We start from the raw sequence: 20528 nt of genomic DNA on the forward strand, positions 1-20528 counted from the left end.
AATTACGGTCTGCAAATCATGTTTATGTTTTGAATACGTGTTTTGACCTGTTGCACCACCCACCGCCGTCTCCCAGTCACGCAGTCAGTAGAGTCTCAGCATCAGTTACAGTTACAACTGAGCTACAATGGCTGACGGTGCGACTAAACCCAAACGACCTCGTTGTGATTCCCAAAAACGCCAAGACAAAACTTGAGGGTCTACATAGGAGATGCTTGTGAACAGTGGAGACGGTTGAAAGCAGAGAAGAATTTGAAATCGGATGTCGAAGTGGCTACTCTTCTCCTCGACAGGTAAGCTTTAGCCAAAGTTGGCTAACTAGCATCATAGCTAGATGGGGATGGACATTTTGAATACTTTCAACTGTTATTCATTTTCGATCATACATTGTAGCCCATGTGCAGGTGGGTCATTGACCCCACTGAGGACCAAACAGAGCTTAAATCAGAAAGAGTCTAAATATTAAAGACATTAACAGATGCAAACAGAGCATAATAACAAAACTGGTACCCATACATTCTGTTATACAATATCCCACCAAACACCACAGACCACCTGCCTCAGTCTAACTCCTGATGTCAGTTTCAGCAGTTTACGATGACAGAGAAAATACAACCCGAACAAAATCAAACATTCTGACTGACAATATTGTCCCTGAGTGGAAACGTGCCAGTGGGCAGCAGAGGCCGTCACCGAGAGATCAAAATGTCCTAAACTGATTTGATGGATTAGCTTATCCAGTGATGCTGCTGAAGCCAGAACAAGGATAATACGTAGTAAACCTCCTGATGACACACCACCAACGACAGTGACAGAAACAGCGACAAGATGAAAATCAGAGCAACACGGAGCCTGCACGCCCTGAAATGACATTATATCAGGAAAATAGACTGAAACTCTCCACAGCTGCCTGCTACATATGAATATATAGGACTATGAACATAATTATACCATAATGAAAGACTAAACTGGCACAGACGTCATTTGCAAACCAAATATTGTATTCTCCTCTACGATTTGTTGCCTCTCATGTAAAAAACAACAATCCCTTCCTCTTAGCCTCGATACAATCATTACACGCTGCAGCAGCGACCTTGAGAGTAGCCGTGCAGCTTCAATATATTTCCAGACTCTAAGATTTAGCTCCAGCATTCCTGGCTAATATCACTGTCTGCCGTTCTGGTGGCTCAGCAGTCTCTGACTTTGAGTCTGGTTCATTCTCTCCTGTCGCAGTTTAAGTCCCTGCAGGTGAATAACAAGTAAATCAGTTCAGGATGTCTTCAGGACGATTTTCAGCCCAGTAGTTTAAAAATCTTTATTTTTCTCCATGACTGATGCTGATTAACTCCTCGTCATCACTGTAAACCTTTAAGTAATAAAGATTTCTTTGGGTTTGTGGCTCAGTGAAAGAGGAGGAGGGCAGATCATATAAAGTGTCTTTGTGTCCCGCAGCCAGCTGCTCACAGAGAGCAGCCAAATCCCGAGAGTTCGCTGGCAGAACAATCGTCACCACAAATTGTTTGTCTTTTTGTCTTTACAAAATGTTCTCTGTTTTCTAAGACAGGAGGAAAAACGACAGAGAATCCGCTGCCTGCAAACTGGCCAAAAAGGGTGCACAATGAAACTTCTGTGTGTGTGTGTGTGTGTGTGTGTGTGTGTGTGTGTGTGTGTGTGTGTTTGTGAGCGTGTGTGCATCATCTGCATGAAACATCAAAGCTGCATAAAGCAGAGAGAAGAACAGCTGACAGCTTAAACATTTATAAGCGTGCCAGGGCAGAGCTACATTAGCAATGAGCCTGAGCCCGAGCTAAACCACAGCTTTCATAGAAAATGGGATAAATTGTGATAAACCGACAATCTAACCACAGGGGCCAGTTGGCATAATGAGGAGCCACTTTGGTTAAATGACATTAATTTCTGCTCCCATCTGAGCCTCCGAACAAACACTCATCTGCCGTCGAGCGTTACTTCAGGGAAGATGCGCGAGCACTGACAGAGAGAGTTTGTCCCAGTTGCTGCTGCTGCTGCACTTTCTGTGAAACCAGAGCCTGCTGTGTTGGATGTCAGCCCTGTTTGCTCTGCAAAAATGTTCAGGCAGCTCGTTCTCCTGAAACTTTGCGAAATGATCAAAAAGTTTTGATATGCAAATGTATTCTCTGCACATGAAATATTCCACAACAAGGGCTGTGGACGGGACTCCACTAGAAGCAGGCAGCAAGAAGGACTCGTTTTAAAAGATTATATTTTAAAACAATGGATTGCCCCCGCTGTGTTGGGAGAGAGTTACTGTCTCAAGCAAAGGAGTTCAAGTATCTCAGGGTCTTGTTCACGAGTGAGGGTACGATAGAGCGTGAAATGGATCGGCGGTTTGGTGCGGCGTCTGCAGTGATGCCAGTGCTGCGCCAGACTGTCGTGGTGAAGAGGGAGCTGAGCCGGAAGGCAAAGCTTTCGATATACTGATCCATCTGTGTCCCAACCCTCACCTATGGTCATGAGCTCTGGGTAGTGACCGAAAGAATGGGGTCGCAGGTACAAGCAGCTAAAATGAGTTTCCTCTGTGGGGTGTCTGGGCTCAGCCTTAGAGACAGGGGGAGGAGCTCGGAGTAGAGCCGCTGCTGCTTCACGTCAAAAGGGGTCAGCTGAGGTGGTTCGGGCATCTGATTGGGATGCTTCCTGGTTGCCTCCAGTTAAAGGCACATCCCACTGGTAGGAGGCCCCGGGGCAGACCTAGAACAGGCAGAACACGTATCTCACCTGGCCTAGCAATGCCTTGGGGTCCCCCAGGAGGAGCTTGAAAGCATTGCTAAGGAGAGGGACGTCTTTGGCGCTTTGCTTTGCCCACTGCCCACTGCCCCTGCGATGTGGCCCCTGATGAGCAGATGAAAATGGATGGATGGATGGATTTTTTTGAATAGATCAAATAAGCTATTTCTTAAAATGTTAAACTATTAGTTTGTCTTTAGCAAAAGCTCTTCTGTTTCAATCCTAACCTCAACTATTCCTTAAGCTTAACAAACTTCACTAACACTTTATAATACCGCCCTCAACTTACAGTGTAATACTGTCAACTGAGGGTGCTTTCAGACCTAGAGTCGTCTCCTTTGGTCTGAATCAGGGACTCATGTTGCTCCAAAGTTGTATAATTGCCTAGAGTTGGTTGGTGTTCTCACGGCAGCATTTACAAGAGGACCAGATCAAATGCCTTGTGTGAGAAAGCTGCTCTTGATTGGTCAGAATTTCCATGTGGGAAAAATCCAGGAAGTAAAGCAAACGTTGAAGAAGAGTACACTTGCAAGATAAATGTGACACTTTCTAATGTCACAATGGAGGGACAACTACGCAGGTTGATTTTAGCGCTGCTCATCGTGGACTATATTGCTGTCATTGTTCATTTTAGTCAAAGCATACAGTTTGAAAACGAGGCAAACGCGGCTCCAACTAGAAAACAATGTTTTGATGCATTGGATGTGCTGAATGTGCATATTAAGGCAGTACAGGAGGAGGTGCACATTAATAATCCTCCAGGACTGTAACATGCTCATGTTTAACCCAAACAATGTGTCATGTGACTGCAGTTGCTTCACATCCAGGTCGGAACACCTTCTCACCACAAACCAACCGCACCAGAGTTCCTTTGGAGCCGGACTGAGACCACCTCTTCAAGAAGGTCTCAGTCCGGTTGTTTTGGTGCACACCTGAGTGTGATTGCTGTGTTCACACCTGCCCAAACGAACCGCACTTTAAATAAACCCTCAGTTTAAATATAATGAGCATGGAGCAGGAATGTGGGAATTTACATAAAGTCAATCCAACCTGTTAGGAATATTTACTCAGGTCAGTTGAGCTCTGCAGGACAAAACTGCTCAGCATAGATTTTCTTGCACTGCAGCTGAAAAGATGCAAATGATGAGTTCTAATTTTGAAAAACTACCTTGTCTGAAACAGTAGAAAACATCTCTGATTATAACTTTATTTATGTGGTCATATATTAAAACCTTAATGGTGCAAAAAACTGACTCAAAGTAGTCGCATTTTAAAAAATGCCCTCTGTCCTTCAGCCTACCTGCACATTATTTCATATTTATACATTTAAAATAATACAGAAATCTACGTTATGCAGCTCATCTGTCTTCAGCAGTATATGTGAGTGAAATTATGGTTTGATATTTTCTAAAAAATAATCTAATTTATTCCTATAAAGGGGAAGTGCATGAATAAGGACAGCATCATAGTGCGTGCGTGCTCATGCTTCTGTCCCGTGGTATAAATCCCTGCATGTTTATGAGTGGAAGCATGTTTATGAATGTATCTGTGAAAAATGGTGTAGAAGAAAGTAAACTGTCAGGCCGGTTTGCAGGCCAGTTACATAAGCAGCTTGCTTGCGTATTTGAGGTTTTGGTGGTGAAGGGGGGGGGGGGGGTGAAGCAGGGGGAGTGACAAGAGACAGAAGACTCAGAGGAGAGAAAAATGGGCCCAGACTTTCAAACAGCCTGCCGGCTCTAATACAAACAGTTATAAAACAAACTGAACGGCTCCACTTGCAAAGGAAAAGTCTAAAAATAACTGGCCTTGGCTGAATGAGGTTGCACGTTTTATAAGTGTGCAAATCAGACGCACTCACTGTGTGCTTGTGTAAATGTTTACAGTGAAGGACAGACCATCTTGTGACCTGACGGAGGAGCTGGTCATCAGTCCTCCACACTCACGATGAAGGAGTGGTTCATGGGAAAGCTGTAGTGTGACTCAGTAATGGCTATTATTGTTGGATATGACACTGCATATTAGGACCAAAATAGAACGGCGGTTTTTAAGCTTCATCTCTGTGGACCCAGAGTTTTAAATCATCTCTCTGTCCCAATTTTTGCAGGCTATTGTGCAAGCCACTCTACCAAACTGTGCACTGGTTTAGTTCACTGACACCGTCGCAGGGACGTTTTCTTTCAACATGTTACAGCCAGAAAATTTTAAACAGACATGCCAGTGTTTGTGTATGTTTAAGGTCATGTAGAAGGCCGAGTGTCCGCCACTCAATATCTCAACAAGGATTGCCATGAAAGTTGGTTCAGACATTTAAGGTTTTCAGAGGATAAATCCTAATGACTTTTAATAATCCCCTGATTTTACCTCTAGCGCCACTATGAGGGTGACTGATCCTAACAGCAAACCTTCTGTTTCTTTGAATGTGTGTGTCCCTGCTGGTCCGTGAACGCAGGGCAGGAAAAACTCTTAGGCCCTGTGTCCACCAAAGTCTTTTTGACCAAGCTGAAAATGCCAGGCGCTCCATAGGAAACGCCCAGCTTGAAGCTTTGGAGGTGCAGCCTTTTTCAGATGATTTGGTTGCCTCTGGTTGCTATGATAGAGAATATCCACAGAAATCAAAATGTCATCACAAGGTAGAGTGCTTGCTTTGGATGAGGGGAAGGCATGCAGGGAGAGATGATGGACCCACCGGTCGATGTGGGCTGAAGAGAGGAAACAAAGTATAGATACAGTATATTAACAGATTTCTTTTCCATTATTGCCACTTGTACATGTCAGATGTGACAGTTTGTCTTCGTGGTAGGTTATCTGTCCCTCCTCCACTGTGATTCAACAGCTGGAGTGACACTGACGAGTGCAGCATTTTTACCCAAAGTTTAACATTTTTCAACTCTTCAAGTCAGCGCAGAATACACGCCTAGTTCATCGCTGTTGTTTCTACTGCAACGTAAATACGCGGCACACCCATTGCAAAGCATTCACAAAATATGCTGCTTTGGTGGACACTGCTCCTTCATCATTTCAGTCACAGGGTGGAGAATTGATCAGTCAATGAGTTTATGGTCAGACTGATCAGACCTGATCGGATCAGACTGACAGATTGGAGACCTAGCGCTGGACCATGGGGTGCATGGATTCCATGGGAGCGCAGCCGGTTTCATCTATAGCAGGTTGACAAAATGATGGACAACACTAACATGAGAGTGCTGTTGTTCTAAGAAATGTAATTAATGGTTAAGTTTCACTTTCAATGCACCTGGTGTTATGCTGCTCTGTCTGTGCCCAGAATATGCTCTGTGTTCCAAAAGTGACACTGATAACCGAACTATACATCTTTTCCAACAGTGCTCCTTATGAACAGTCCAGCTTCAAAATTAGAAAATTAATATGTGGCGGCCACCACAAATACATGAATGTGTGGAAAACTCTACCTTGGTTGGTTTAAATACATGCAAAATGACATGTCCATCAGCCTCAGCTGTTATTTGTGTTTAGTGCTACTTTGCAAAAGTTACACTAAGATGATGAACGCGGTAAACATGCCTGCTGCGTGTTAGACCGCCTATAATGGCATTCACCTGAAAGCAATGTGTTGCTACAGTCTAACAGAGCCATTACGGCTGCAGACTTGTTTAAAACAATGAAATTTGTGACTGGTTTTAGCTCATGAGCTGAGGAAAAATCAACTTGCAGAGATCTGAAACTAGTCGGCAGTTTGAGTTTCTGGCTGTTCGACACACTGACATTTAAGCAGCAGTTTTAACGCTGACCCTTTAATGATGTTTCCTGACTTGTTTGAGTTTTTGTAACATCATCAAAGTTTGTGAATTCAGAGCTACTGGACAACTAATGCCTACCAAACACTAGCAGACGTTAGAAAGACTTAAGTCCGACATTCTCTATGTCTAAAGACAGTGTGAGTTTTTAGTCATAGACTGCAATATTTTGCACAGACGGGGGATCTTGCAGGGTCACTATTTGCAAGACTACAACTAGATTCCTTTTGAGATTATTTCCCACCCTACTCCTGCATATTACGCCAAACTCCATTTAAGATGATAAGATGATATTTTAACAAATCCTTATGTGTCTGTAATAACACACAACTCTAGAAACATAAAATAAAAGTCATCATATGTCGACAGCATTCTTGTCAATTCGGCATCAATATAATCTATAAAGATAAACTGTATTTGCATAAAAACTTTACATTTTATATTTTGTCACCTCAGCCTGCTGTCAGCCTCCACAGGTCAGCTGTGTTATTTCAAAGCGAGGGGAACATGGTGATGAAAGATGAACTGCTTAAAAACTAATCTGGTGTAAGGCCGGCATGATACTGAAATCTCTGAGCAACTTACAAGCACTTCCTGGCGCGTCACTCAACCTGAGACTGACAGGGAAGGTGGGGAAATACAGTATCTAACCATAAGCTATAAATAAACATAAATACATGTATATTCTTTGGTAATAATTTCACAGCAGCAAACATATTTGCATTTTGCCCTGTTTTCTTACCATCATCAGACTTATAGGACTTGAAAAACTTTCTTACTTCTGATGCCTAACACTTCTATGTATTGTGAAGTCTGCTATGAATGTTATTCAAAACATGCTAATCAAACAGTCTGAGTGTGTGTGTGTGTGTGTGTGTGTGTGTGTGTGTGTGTGTGTGTATGAACTTGAGTGTGCTCAGCCTGTGTGTATTTGAATGCATGCCAGAGCCTGGAGATCCTGCAGAGAAGACGCCACACACACATACACACACACTCTACTCTATTGCCGACCGCTGAGACCATGCAAGAGCACGCTAATCTGTTGGCATGACAACTGGAGTGGAATATTCGCTTGGCCTAGAAAATATGGCTGTGAAGAAAACATGAATGAGCAGTGAGAGATGAATAAAAAAAACATCAACATAAGCCTTCAGACGCTCTGCTCTTTAATTACAGACCCCACTGTCTCTGCAGCGTTACTACACAATATCCTGTCTCATCCTCTCATCGTCAAAGACGTGTCACACGTGGCTGCAGCCGTGTATTAACACGGGCGTTTGCACCCATATGTATTCAATGCTATGGAATATTGTACGAGCTCTCGCTGCTGTCCCAACGCCTCCAAGGCAGACACTACAGACTCCACAGACCATAAAGCATCTTTACAACCATTTGCTTTGTCTACTGTACATGTTGCCTTGCTTTGGGGGGTTTTGTTGTTCTCTTTTCAAACCGCTAATAAAGCGTTAAACTTCTCTGACAGTCCACAGAGGTCAGACGGGACGGCCAAAAGGAATAAAAACACGTCCCGGTGTCATAAAGCAGGTTTGAATTTATGGTTTAATTCCAGCTGAAAGCCAGCGAAGAGAGAGTGCGAGTATGAGGTTTCTTTTACTGCTGCTCCGCATGATCGCATAAAGCATTTAAGAGTTTCCTCAACCCGCAGCGCTAATGCTGAGACTCTGAAAAAGCAGCACAGCAGCGGGAGATCTTGTTAGAGGAGGGCAGAATCAAGAGGTTTAATGTGAGATCAGGTGCTCTTACGTTTAGCCAATAAATGCGTGTATTATCAAGTGTGATGGATACGATAATGTTGCTTTACGATTAAGATGAGTTTAAGTGGTGTGTTAGTGGATTGAGGGAGGATGTTTTAATGTCTGTCAGTGGTTTCAAGCCATATGTACAAAATCTAAAAGGTCATAAACGGGTGTCACGTCAGCAAAATGTCTGCAAGGTCTACTAGTTCTGGCAAGCTCACACTGGATGGTCTTAACTCTCAACTGTTGTCCTGACATCATCGTGTTCCCTCCTAACTCATCACTGAGAGATGACGGCAGGCAGAACAATTGAAATTAAAGAAAGGACTGTCTGACCCCGCTCGGCTTATATCAGAGAGACAGAAGAGAGTGGAAAATAACTGAGAGACTCAGCGGCGGAGGATTTAGACTTCGGATGGTCCTTTATGTCTCTGCAAAGACGGCCAAATCCTCTGACATAACAGACGCATCGGCACAGACAACACATGGTCAATAGATCCCTGATGAGTTGACTGCAGCCCTAAACAAACACGTTAATCTGCAGTGAACTCAGTGCAACCTGACACGCGGCTGAGGTTTGATGAGGTGCATGCAGATGGGATTTGAATCCTGCAGGTGCATGAGGGTCGTCTTAAAGCAAGAATTCCACATTTAAGATAAGATCATATTTTTTCAGCATTCTTGCCGAGAGTTCGATGAGATCGCTGATACATATTTGTACGTTAAATCTGCTACAGCCAACTGGTTAGCTTCTAACCTCCTGTGGTGCTACTTATCAGTCTAGATTGTTTTGGTGTGAGTTGCAGAGTGTTGGAGATAAAGATATGTCCGTAGAGATGTCTGCCTTCTCTCCAATATAATGGAACTAGATGGCACTCAGCTTGTGGAGCTCAAAGAGCCAAAAATACAACTGAAAATCTCCACAGCAGTATCTCTCTTTAGAAGTCATCTACTCAAGAAAATCCACAGACCTTGGGCATATTCAGACCAGGGGAACCTTTTGATAGTTCTAAGAGTGCTGCTTTTGTTGTGTTTCCACGGTACAAACTGGAACAATCAATTCTTAGAACACTATTTTTTAGCTCCTATTCTAGAGTGGGTAGACTTCAAGCACAAGAGGAGCCTTGAATGATGCAAGTGGTCGAACATGGCCAATGCAGCACCGCTCATAACAAACATATGTGGAAAAAAATACATACAAATGGTCGACAGTGAAGTCCAGCCTTGACTTAGCATATATGCGATGGTAGAAATAAAACCCAATTTCATCAAAATAAAAGTGATGGTACTCTACCAAACCCCAGCTGGCTTACGGTACGTCGCTTTAGCGTTCCTATCAGTGGTGTGAAAGCAAACAGAATGAAAGCCCTTGAAGGTATGTGGTTCTTGTTGGAGCGTGGCTTGGGGTGAACATATCTATGTTTCACGGGTTCTGTGTTTCCTGGGTTCTATGTTCCCCACTTATCCAAAAAAAGCAGGAAACATGTTTCCCTGTACATATTTATTTATCTTTATTTCGGCCATGATAATTATTCTTTTCTTTACAGACACTGGTAGATAACTATCTTGCCACCAATTGGTCTTTGGCTGCTCGAAGAAATCTGCACTGACTGAAATGCTGCATTTAACGGCTGGATTAAAAAACCTTCTGGAAAGGATATAATTGCCCAGATTGCCCGCCACAGATCACCCAAACTGTAAGTTTCTGCTTGTAATTTCTCCCCATTATGTTCTGTTGTGTGTGTTTAGAGATGTTAAAACAACATATTAATGCAACTGCTATGTAACATAGAACCTTTTTTTCAGTAAGCAGAAAACATAGAACCTTTTTGGGTGGTAAGCGGGGAACATAGAACCCGGGAAACATAGGGATGACCCCGGCTTGGGCCGCATTTTCCTAACCAAATCCAACTCAAGTTCGAGGCATTTATAACTGAGCCCGGCCCGAACCTGACAGTTTGTTACCTGACGTAGTTATTGTTATGGACAGTGTGTAAATGACCATCAAAAGGCTGCTGTTACACAGCACACACACTCAATTGGAGCAGAGCCTGTGTAGCGTTCAGGCGTTGTCACGTAAATAACAAATTCCAGCACTTGAATAGGCCATAGCACAACACAGCAGCATGTTAAGTGGGCCGAACCTGAACTAAACCCAAGCAAAACATCCACACTATGTTGGGCAGTTCCTCCCAGAAAGTCCTCAGAACTGTTTGTTTGTTTTGAGCGGTTTTATGTGGGAACTATTTTCATACTACTAAACTACACCCACCAACTGTATCACCTTGCAGAGGGAAGTGTGCATCTACTCATCGACAAGAGGTTCATGCTTGTGAAAAAATGTTAACCGTGTCCTCCGTGGCTGGGCTGCAACGTTAACTAGCTAAGAGGTGCTGGGTGAGCTAGCAGTAGATGCCTGCTTGTTTCCACGGGGTGATACGGTTGGCGGGTGTAGCTCAGTGGAAAGAAAATAGTTCCTACACGAAATTGTTGCGACGACCCCTAATACAGAAGCTTTTGACTCTTTGTAAACTCATCTCGTGCCCCATCCTTGTTGGGGGACAGTCTAGATTGCTAAATAGCACTACAGGTAAGAGGAAAAATATGTATTTTTGATTTAGGGTAAGTTGTCCCTTTAAGATATAACATGTTAATTAGTGAGCTTTAGAGGTGCTGTTAGATTTTTCATCTTTGGACAGAGCCAGGTTAGCTGTTCTTGCCCCCGAGCTTTCTGTTAAACTAAGCTCAGCAGCTCTTGGCTCCAGTTTTATATTTAACAGACACCAGAGTGGTATCAATCTTCTCATCTTACTCTCAGCAAGAAAGCAAACAAGTCTATTTCTGAAATTGTCAAACTATTTCTTTCAAGGACATTTCATTTCTGTTTCATGTGTGGCATTAAACGCTTCAGGTCCACCAAGGAGCCAGACATTCCTGTCTGGTTTGCTGTTCATGGGAATCTTGATCTCAGCTTAATGAGCATTTGCTGGAATGTTTAATAATCGCCCTCGTCTACCTCCAGCTGGAGCTATGTGCTACTGTAAACATAATAAAGGGATCAAACTTGACTGCGCGTACGCATGTAGGGAGGTCAATCGTTCTCCCAGTCAACCCAGGCATGAGCCGACGAATCAAATGGTCGGACAGAGACGCTCGGACCCCATGCTGAGAGGGAGAAAATGAGAGGGGGAAAACAAGGGACAGAGATAAATCAAAGAGCCGGGAAGACAAATTAAGACAGTGGCAGGAAGATAAATCGAGGAGGCAGAGAGATGTAGGAGATAGGGAGCACAGCAGAGAGCGGGGGTGGCTTTAAAAAATGCATGCGTCTCCATTTGGCAGAGGGGAAAAAATTTCCCAGCAGAGCGAAGGCTGTAGGTGAGAGCATAGCTGGAGCATCTACAAGAAACGCGTCCTCATCGCTGGAAGAAAAGAAGGAGGGAGGTGAGAGTGAAGGGAAGGAGGAGAGGAAGCTGTGGAGATGCCCCGAGGCTGCGCTCTCTCTCCCCCATGATGCCATTTAACTGCTGCTACTTACTGCCGAGCCTCACACACAAACATATGCACAAACACACACTCAAGGCAGACGTGTTTACATGTGATCCATTTTACAGTGGAGCGTTTGCTGAGGGCCATTAGGTTAAGTGCTCTCTGTCGCAGACTACAGTGGGAGCTGATAGTCTCACTCACTCACAGGCATCTGTAATTGGCCGACTCGTCCTCTCGTGAAACCACACACAGTTTCGTGGTCGACATGTGGTTCCTATTTGTGCCGCAGATCATCAGTCAGTGGATTCAGTGACCCAGAATATTTCACAAATTTCCAGCAGGGCTTTCTTATGTTTGACATGCGTGTGCGGTGGAGTCCGTCTCTAATCTGTCAGGCCACGGTGCACTGAGGGAATAATACAGACATTTAGTCTCCACTGGGAATCCTGAAAAACAGAGAGCCCTTCCATCATCCCGAGACATAATCCTCGAGCAATAATGTACATTACAGCAACTCTTGGGTTTAAGTAAAAGGCTTTTAAGGTGAATAAGACGTGCGTGAGCTGAAGGGGAGAATTAGCACAACTGAAATCCTATTTTCTGACGAGAGAGAGGTCAGAGACTCAAAGTTGATTCAAGCACACGTAAGAAAAAAGCAACCTTCTCATCTTTTGGAGGTAACGTTAAGACAATCTTGCTCATTCTGTTGTTGACTGTGACTGTTAGCTACAAAAATGATTCCTGACTGTTTTCTGACCTGCCACTGCTATGGGGAAAGTATGGTTATGAACACCTCTTGGTTAAGGTGAGGAAAGAATGACATGGTCAAGGTTAAAGGTACACTATGCAAGATCTTCTTTAAAAAATGTATAGACGTGTACAAAAGTAATCCATCTCAATCATCTCTAATGACCCACTAGAAGTGTGTGGTGGTGTATTTATCTGCAGAGACTCTGCCCTCTGCCTGTATTTTCTTATTTCAGTGACGTCGGGTTGTTCCTGGGTGAGTAGCCACCACCCAGTAACAGTCTGCAGGTGGGGTCAGGACTTTATAAAGAGGTAGAGACCAGGTAGGAGACTGAAGCATCACTCATCCTAAAGAAAGCTACGAAAATCTAGACTACAAACCAAGAAAACACAAATACCAAGTGGATGCAGGTTGTTAAAAAATGAAAGTGAATCTGGGGTTGGGCTGATGGGCACTGAAGGAGAGGATGAGGATGGAGAGCGACATGGAGTAGGTCCGTGTTCTGTTGGACTGAAAGTTGCCTGCGGTTAGCTTAGTTAGCTTACTTTTCCATTACAACAATTGTAACATTCCCACAACAGTAGTTTGCAGTGTTTGTACAAGCAGTGTATGGAGGAGGGGTCAAGTTTGAATGATGTATTTACAGTCAGTAACCGACAATTCCTGCATGGCATACCTGTAAAGTCCTCATGAAATGAAGGTACATTTTTCCAGAAAAATCTTTTTACATCTTTTCTTTGTTTAAAACCAGGTAAAACGGTTTCAGTGTGTGATGACTCATCCTGCACTCAGGGGTGTTTACAAAAGTTAATCCGATCAAATGACTCTTTGATTGACTAACTGGCCACACCAGGCGTATAAAACACACTTCACCATTTGTGGGTTTAGTAGCTACCTAACAGAGCAAGAGCATGGAAAGAAAGACGGGAAGAGAGTGTCTGGATATCAGTCGGCAAAATCTTTGTTTGCATTTCCAAAACAATGTGGCGAACGTCTAATTCATTCACCTCTCTCTTGTCATCTTTCGGATGTAACGGCGAGGGAGGTGTGTGATGAACCAACCATCTCTTGTTACTCTGCATCAAGCTAAACTCTAAGTCCAGCCTGATTTAAATCACTCTTAGGGAGCGATCACACCGAGATGAAACGCTAGAAACACGACACCAGTAAAACCATTGTTTTCCTATGATACGGCGCGTCTGACCAGCGTTCAAGCGTCTTTTTAGACGGCCGTTTTTCCGGCATCTTTTTAGATGCGCGTTTTTATAGACGCTTCTTTTTAGAGGCGCGTTTTTAGACGCGCGTAGACACTGAAAAGTTAAAATATTTTCAACTTTTTTGAGCGTCAGACGCCAGTAGCTAGCGCGCATTGAATAAGCACTTCCAGCGTTTCAAGCATCTTTGAAGCGTCCGCATCTCTAGCATCTCGTTTCTGTGTGATCACCCCCTTAGAACTGTACACCACTCAAATATGTTTCACTGGGAAATACGTCTCAGTAAGAGAAGCTAAAGACACTCTAACTTGTGTTTCACAGGACTTTATGGAAAGATAACAGTCAAATTAAAGCAACACTGACTGCCTCCTAGTGTAGGCTAATGCTTGCTTTACTAATGTTTCCGCACAGAAAGACAATTATCAGTGTGTGGTTGATATCAGCTGAAGGGAGCAATGGCTAATGGCTAATAATGAGCAGCTAGCTTCAGCACGCAGCAGTAATTTGTCATTGTCAGCCGCTGGTTAAAACCACAGATTGTATAAAATAATGAACGTAGCTACCGTGACGTCACCCATTGGTTTATGGACTTACAGTGGGTGCAGTTACGTGATGGCTTCTCACTCAGAATGAAATAAATCTGAATGAAATCATTTTGAATTAAAGTCTTTCCAGGTAGTTTACATGGGAGATATTCATTCTGAATGACGGTTTACACGGGAGATCAGTTTAATCGCCTTTATTCGGGTCTGCGCAAGGTTTGGGGCAGGGAAGGTTTCTGATTGGATAGGGGGCGGAGCAGATGTTACCTGTTTATGTTTATTGGAAGAAAACACTTCTTCGTGCCTTTTTCAGGCGTGTTTTGCTGATATTCTTGAAGCAGCAGTACGACAACAACCTTGTTCTGCTAATGCTTCGTCTGTTGAGGAGGAGAAGGGAGGTAGAAGGTCGAAGAAGGGAGATAGAAGACCGTGCCGTGGCGAATGGAGACCAGTTAGTGCAATGAGTCCGACTGCTCTATCTCAGCCCGTTGCTATGCGCGCTACGTCATCGCGCCAAAAGGGCAAGGAAACGAGCATGTGCAGAAAGAATGGAATGGCTGGAATCGGGTAGGAGGTGTATACAAGACAGAAAAATTCTTCCATTCGGGTTCTGAAAAGGAATATTCCACCCCTGTGCACCCGATTTGATTTTCTTTAGGTAGGCTTCCTACCTGAATGCAAAAGGAATACATGGCTCCACGTAAACGCGTGTATTGTGAAGCCTCAAGTTCAGAATTTCAGCTGGCGCCATTTTGTGTTTGTGCAGCCAGAAGTGACCATGGGCCTTTTCAAAACCAGACCCTATACCCATTCCCACTCGGTCATAGAATTTAACTCTGTTTGCAGTCACCTTCACAGCTGAATGAAGCACCCTTCATCAAGGTGTAGGGGATAAACACAGCAGCAAGCTTTGGGACAAACTTCCTCCTCATTCAACACAATATGGCGTTGCAAACTCAAAGCAGCCACACCCTTGATTATGCTTAACTGTAAGCCTTAATAAAATGTAAATGTGTGAGTCACATAAAAAGCTGTCATGAATGGGAAAATTTGTTTTTTGCACCAGGCTGTAAACGTGTTTATTTCTATGGTATGAGCATTTTAACATGTGGGTCTTTGACTCACCTCTGGACCCAGCCTCACGTGGCCGCTCAAGGAACCACAGGTTTTGGCACTTATGAATTGACTTAATTTTCAAGTCCCAGAGGTTACCGCTGGGTCAATGAGCTTACAGCAACAGTCTTTTCTGTGGTCTCAATTTCAATTATTGAGATTTGTCTTCATTCCTGTTTTTGCCAATGAAAATAAGACATGAGGCCAACAAAAAAGACGCTTTGCTCACTGAGCTAATATTAGGTGGGCAATCAAAAAGTGAAATAAAGAAGCGCTCTTGAAACCTTTTTTAAATAAATATCACTGCACTGGATCTCCAGAGCAAAGACAACATAGAGCCATCACACATCACCATGAAGGTTGTGTTTCTGCTTGGAGCTTGAGGAGGAACTGAAGCAGAAGGTCTGTTTGCGCATTTCTGAGCATACATGTTGCCGTACATGTCTGTATGCTCTCATGGATTGGCCAGCACTGGTTGTCATGGTTATCTGGCTATATACTGTGCCTGCTTCAGTCACCATGGAGCCTAGGCTGGAGCTAATATCCCAGCATCCCTTGCAAAGCGTCTGCCACACCTAAAACCCCTCCAGAAACCATCATCAGACATATTTTCTTTTGTATTTCCTCCACAATCACACAGCCGGCTCCTCCTTTCTCCTCTGATTCCACCTCCATCCGTCTGACTGTTTCCTCTCTCACATTTACAATGCACTCTCTCCTCCTTTTGCTTAGCTTTGCTTTTCTCACCATCCCCCCCTCTGTCTCCCTCCTGGTCTCTTATTTTCTCTCATCTCATTCCCCTCCTCTCCCTCTCTCCTTCTCCTCTCCGCCTCTCTTGATTTTTCATTTTTCTGTCTCCAGTCTCTCTCCTCCTTCTTCCCTCTCACTCAGCTCTAATGAGCTCACCTTGCTAATAATATGGTTCTCAATGCGACTGTGTAGTTGGATCCATTTCCTGGTTACAGTCAGCTGAGCTAACTTTAACAGCCAGGAAAAATATGACTGGTGATTAATCTGCTCAGAAATAGATACAGCAGTCTGTTTAGTAATGCGCATTTTTTTAAAGTGAGTATTCATTGCATAAAATCTGATTTGTGAAACATTAATGTTGCTTAAAGGCCTGGATTGGTTTTGGGAAAACATGTTACACTTTAAACCTCTTTAATCTCCGCAAATGCACGCAGGGTTTGTGTGTGTGGGTGTCGGTGTCCCTCCCTTACGAGTCCCTCTTCCAGCGAAGGAGAGGAGAGGTGTGAGGCGCAGCCGGAAATGTGCGAGACTGTCGTGTTTTTTTCATCAAGGCTGCAGTTTGCACAGACACATCAAACGCTGATATTTGCTGACATTTCCTGATGTTTGCTGATGTGGACGTTCTACAGAGGGACATTCATGTGAGACCGCTGTGGATCGAAACTGTTAAATTGTTTATTAGGCTTAAAACACTTTGCAAGCAAAGCTCTGACCAGAGAGTGAAATATTACCCTGGCTTACAAACAGCAGGTGTGACATGTACGGAGGCTCATAAGGGTTAAAAATATGATCATTACGGGCCAAAACTAACACGTTTTTCACTTTAAAAGAACATTTAAAAACAAAAACTATCTCTGTACACACAAGTGTTTCATCACCATTTTAGAATGAATCGTTGTCCATATTAACCAGCTTAAACACATATCACATAACCATTCACGTACACTGGGCATGTGCACACTGATGTAAGCAGGAAGCAGATTGTCTTTCTACAGAGGGGGCCAAAAGCAAGACCAGAGATTTCTTTGCTTGGACCAACAAAGAGGTGGAACTGTTACTTAATGTAACACATGAGTATAAGCCTGTCAAGCCAGCGGTAAACAGATTAGGAGTTGTTGCAAGGCTGATACCGTGACATATCAGAGCGGTACATGCCAAGAGCGGTATTGCCAGAGGACGCCATGACGTTGGGAAAAAGAGTAGCCACACAAGAAGGATGAAATCACAAAGGGTAAGTAGACCGAGATATAATGTTTTGAGTTGACATATCGTGACTGAAGCCTCCGTTACACATGCACTGCAAACCTGAAATTATGTAGATATTACCCGGAGGAACTGCATGTTCATTCATAAATTCATTTTCCGTAACCGCTTATCCTGTTAGGGGTTGCAGGGGGGCTGGAGCCTATCCCAGCTGGCATTGGGTGAGAGGCAGGGTACATCCTGGACGGGTCCCAGACTATCACAGGGCTAACAGGGAGCTGTATCTGAGTCAGTTGAACCGGCCACAAAACGGACTTTATTCCACCAGCTCTCTTGTACAAAGTCCGTGTAATATCTGATTGAGCCCACGAACAGAGCAGGTCATTGTCTGGAGAATTCACAGCGAACTAGTGAACGTGTTGATGATGTTTCTATCAAAACCATTAGAAAACAATCATCCGAGGGTGAAAAAGCGGGACTATTTACACAGAGATGGCAACAAAAATGTTTGGAGGGCTTTCTGCTTTGCACCTATGGACCTTTGATCGACAACCAACGCCACTTTATTTCCATTCCCATCAAGAATGCAAAAAGAGGAGGTGCTCTAGGAAGTACACAATGACAGACACTTCCCGGCCTCTTCAACGGCCACGTCTGGCCCATGTATTTGAAACACATGAAGATCCCGAGCTTTGGGAGAATCTCGGGACTTACTCAGATCTAGCTGACTCAAATCCCGAGACCCCGAGATTCAGGAATTTCTGTCAGTAACGGCCAAAGCAGAAATTGTCAGACAAATTAAAAGTAACAGCAGAAGAATCTACGTTTATGACCAAATTAGGAACTGGCTACGGGATGACAGTGTCTACCGAGGCCCCACCCCTCACCTAAACCTGAGTATTTCCAGTAGGCAAGAACGTTTCTGACAAAGACAAGCTCCTGCTGTGTGCTACACGTGTGAAAGAAAAACTCCAGACAATGCCCGCACCTGGTTCCCCATTAACTGTCCAAAATTCATAAGAGAAAACAGCTTGATAAGAGCCAATCAGGAAGCAAATGTGAATGTTTGTGTCTCCGTTTCCACCTGTCCAGTGGAGTTTCGCAGCTAAAACCTGTTCAGCAGTGCTTTCAAAGATTTCCGACACAGGGGTTAAAAAAATGCCAGAGCAGTGTGGAAGCTAGGCGTAAATGTAGCGGGAAAAAAAGCAAATTAGTGTGGATGTGGATGAGTTGCCACAGGATAAAGAAAATGAACAGTACACATATACAGCCTCACTTTCTTTCCCTTTCTTTCTCCTGGTGATGTCATCCAGCCGTGAACGCCCTCAGACTCCTGTGGAGCCACCGGGGAGCTCGGCCAGGCCGTGATAGTGACACGCTGTAGGCCCATAAAGCTGCTCCAGCCCAGAGCACTGGCCAGAGTAAAAGCTGCTTAGTAAAGCAAAACTCTGGCTGAGTCCCTTAAAGCTGCACTAATCAGAGCTGTTAGAGGAGGCATCGTCAAACGTATCGCACACAAGATTACAAGGGTATCTCAGAACGTGAATGCAAAGATGAATGGATGTATGGGGATGTATGCACGGACAGATGGTGAAAGAGAAGCTGAAATAATTGTGTGATTCTTCTAATGTGGGTGTCAAACAGCGTCGGGTCCGACTTCTTGCACCCCTGAATGCAACAGCTCCATCCGGCACTATTACATTTCATCTAGACAAAGAGCAGGGAAGCTGTTGCATATCTGAGCATGCGTCTTTGAGCGCTCTGAGACCATGACGGGCAGGCGTCGGCTGTGGATGCAACAAGCCACCCTGAGTACTTTTGGCGCTGATTGCATAAAAAAAAGAAAGAGAGAGGCAGAGAACAAAAGAGCCACAGAGGCAGCGAACAAGAGGGCTGCAGCGGCCACGGGGCCCTGAGTGGCAAATGTGACACAACTGCGGCACTGTCAACCCCTCTGTCCAAACTTGGCAAGCTCCTCCGTAGGCCATCAATGCCCTCTGCTTCTCCCAGGAGCCTCACACTTTTCTGCACAGCTAGCTAACACATTAGCATGCAGCCCCATCCCCCTGCAAGGGCAACCAGCCGCTCACAGCAGCACTCATCGTACACAGAAACGCTTCATATGCAGCTGGGGATCTTGTGCAAAACACAATCATGATGCTACATATTTGGGTGGATCCTAAAGGCACCTGATACTGACAAAAGCAAATGGAGACATCAGAGCTGGGTGTCTCCACCATTCAGGATCGTAAAACACCTTTCCCACCCTCCAAGCATACCTGACTTTGAACTCAGTGAGCTGTGGTTGTGCCCCCGGTTCAGCACAGTAGATCTGGGGGAAGTAAAACCGGTGCGACTGAAGGTTGATGTCCATGGTGTCCCCACGCAGCAGACACACAGGTCAGCCCTGCTCCGCGACTACAAAAATGGAAGAAAAAAAATGTCTGTTGTTTTTTTCTTCGTCTGTCCCGAATTTAACACTTTTGCTAGAGGTCGGAGTTCAGCGCCAGCATCCCCTGTCACCTTTTCCCCAAGTGGTCGCAGGGTTACAGAGCGCTACTGCCAGGAAGGCATCCCCCTCTTCTTCGCCTCCTCCGTGTACAGCACATTCAATCACCTCTGCTGCCCGGCACCGAACAGGCACACTAACCTATTTCCCCACAAGCAGCCAGTGTACACTCAGCAGCTGTGAGCACAAGAACAAAGATGACTCCAGTGAAAGATGCTGCAGGAGTGACAAAAAAAATAATCCCGCTTTGTTGTCATCAATTCATCCTTCAGCAGGTGGAGAAGCAGAATTAGGAAGAACTGGAAGAGAATTTTGAAGTGTGGGGCAAAGAGAGGCTTAAAAATGTGAGCGCAGCCCTCAGCCACAAACAGAGGAGACTGAATGGGAGATGAGAGTCCTGTGGTTTTTTTACGCTTCAGAGACAGAGGAGGGGGGGAAGAGAGAGAGAGAGAGAGAGAGAGAGAGAGAGAGAGATGGAGATAGAGAGAGATTCCCGGTGCTGTGAGGCGTTGCCCTCGCGCTGCCTCTCCTCTCTGTGTCTCATTGGATTACCTCCTCCCTCTCCATCCCCCTCTCCTCTCTCCTCCTCCCTCCATCCCTCCCATCCTCCCCTCCCAGCTGTGACAAGAACGATGGGCCGCCAGCCCCGGAGGCTGCTGGTCCTGCC

General features: G+C 44.6%; 2 protein-coding genes across 5 annotated transcripts in view; one reads left to right on the top strand and one right to left on the bottom strand.

The window, feature by feature from the left end:
• LOC125897313 (vascular endothelial growth factor A-like) overlaps positions 1-20528 on the top strand; it is a 341071-nt gene that overhangs the window by 205614 nt on the left and 114929 nt on the right. The window lies entirely within an intron of this gene.
• Positions 1-20528, bottom strand: part of evlb (Enah/Vasp-like b) — a 97581-nt gene that overhangs the window by 46554 nt on the left and 30499 nt on the right. The window contains exon 1 of one of the 4 annotated variants that reach the window (XM_049590508.1): positions 19632-20428. The exons of 2 other annotated variants lie outside the window; for them this stretch is intronic. In XM_049590508.1, the coding sequence (XP_049446465.1) occupies positions 19632-19726 (95 nt within the window). In that variant the 5' untranslated portion in view covers positions 19727-20428. Of the gene's footprint in view, positions 1-19631; positions 20429-20528 lie in introns of those variants that run through there. One more of the 4 variants, XM_049590507.1, reaches the window with a different exon arrangement.

Source organism: Epinephelus fuscoguttatus, linkage group LG11 (genome assembly GCF_011397635.1).
Source record: "Epinephelus fuscoguttatus linkage group LG11, E.fuscoguttatus.final_Chr_v1".
NCBI classification, from domain to species: Eukaryota; Metazoa; Chordata; class Actinopteri; order Perciformes; family Serranidae; genus Epinephelus; species Epinephelus fuscoguttatus.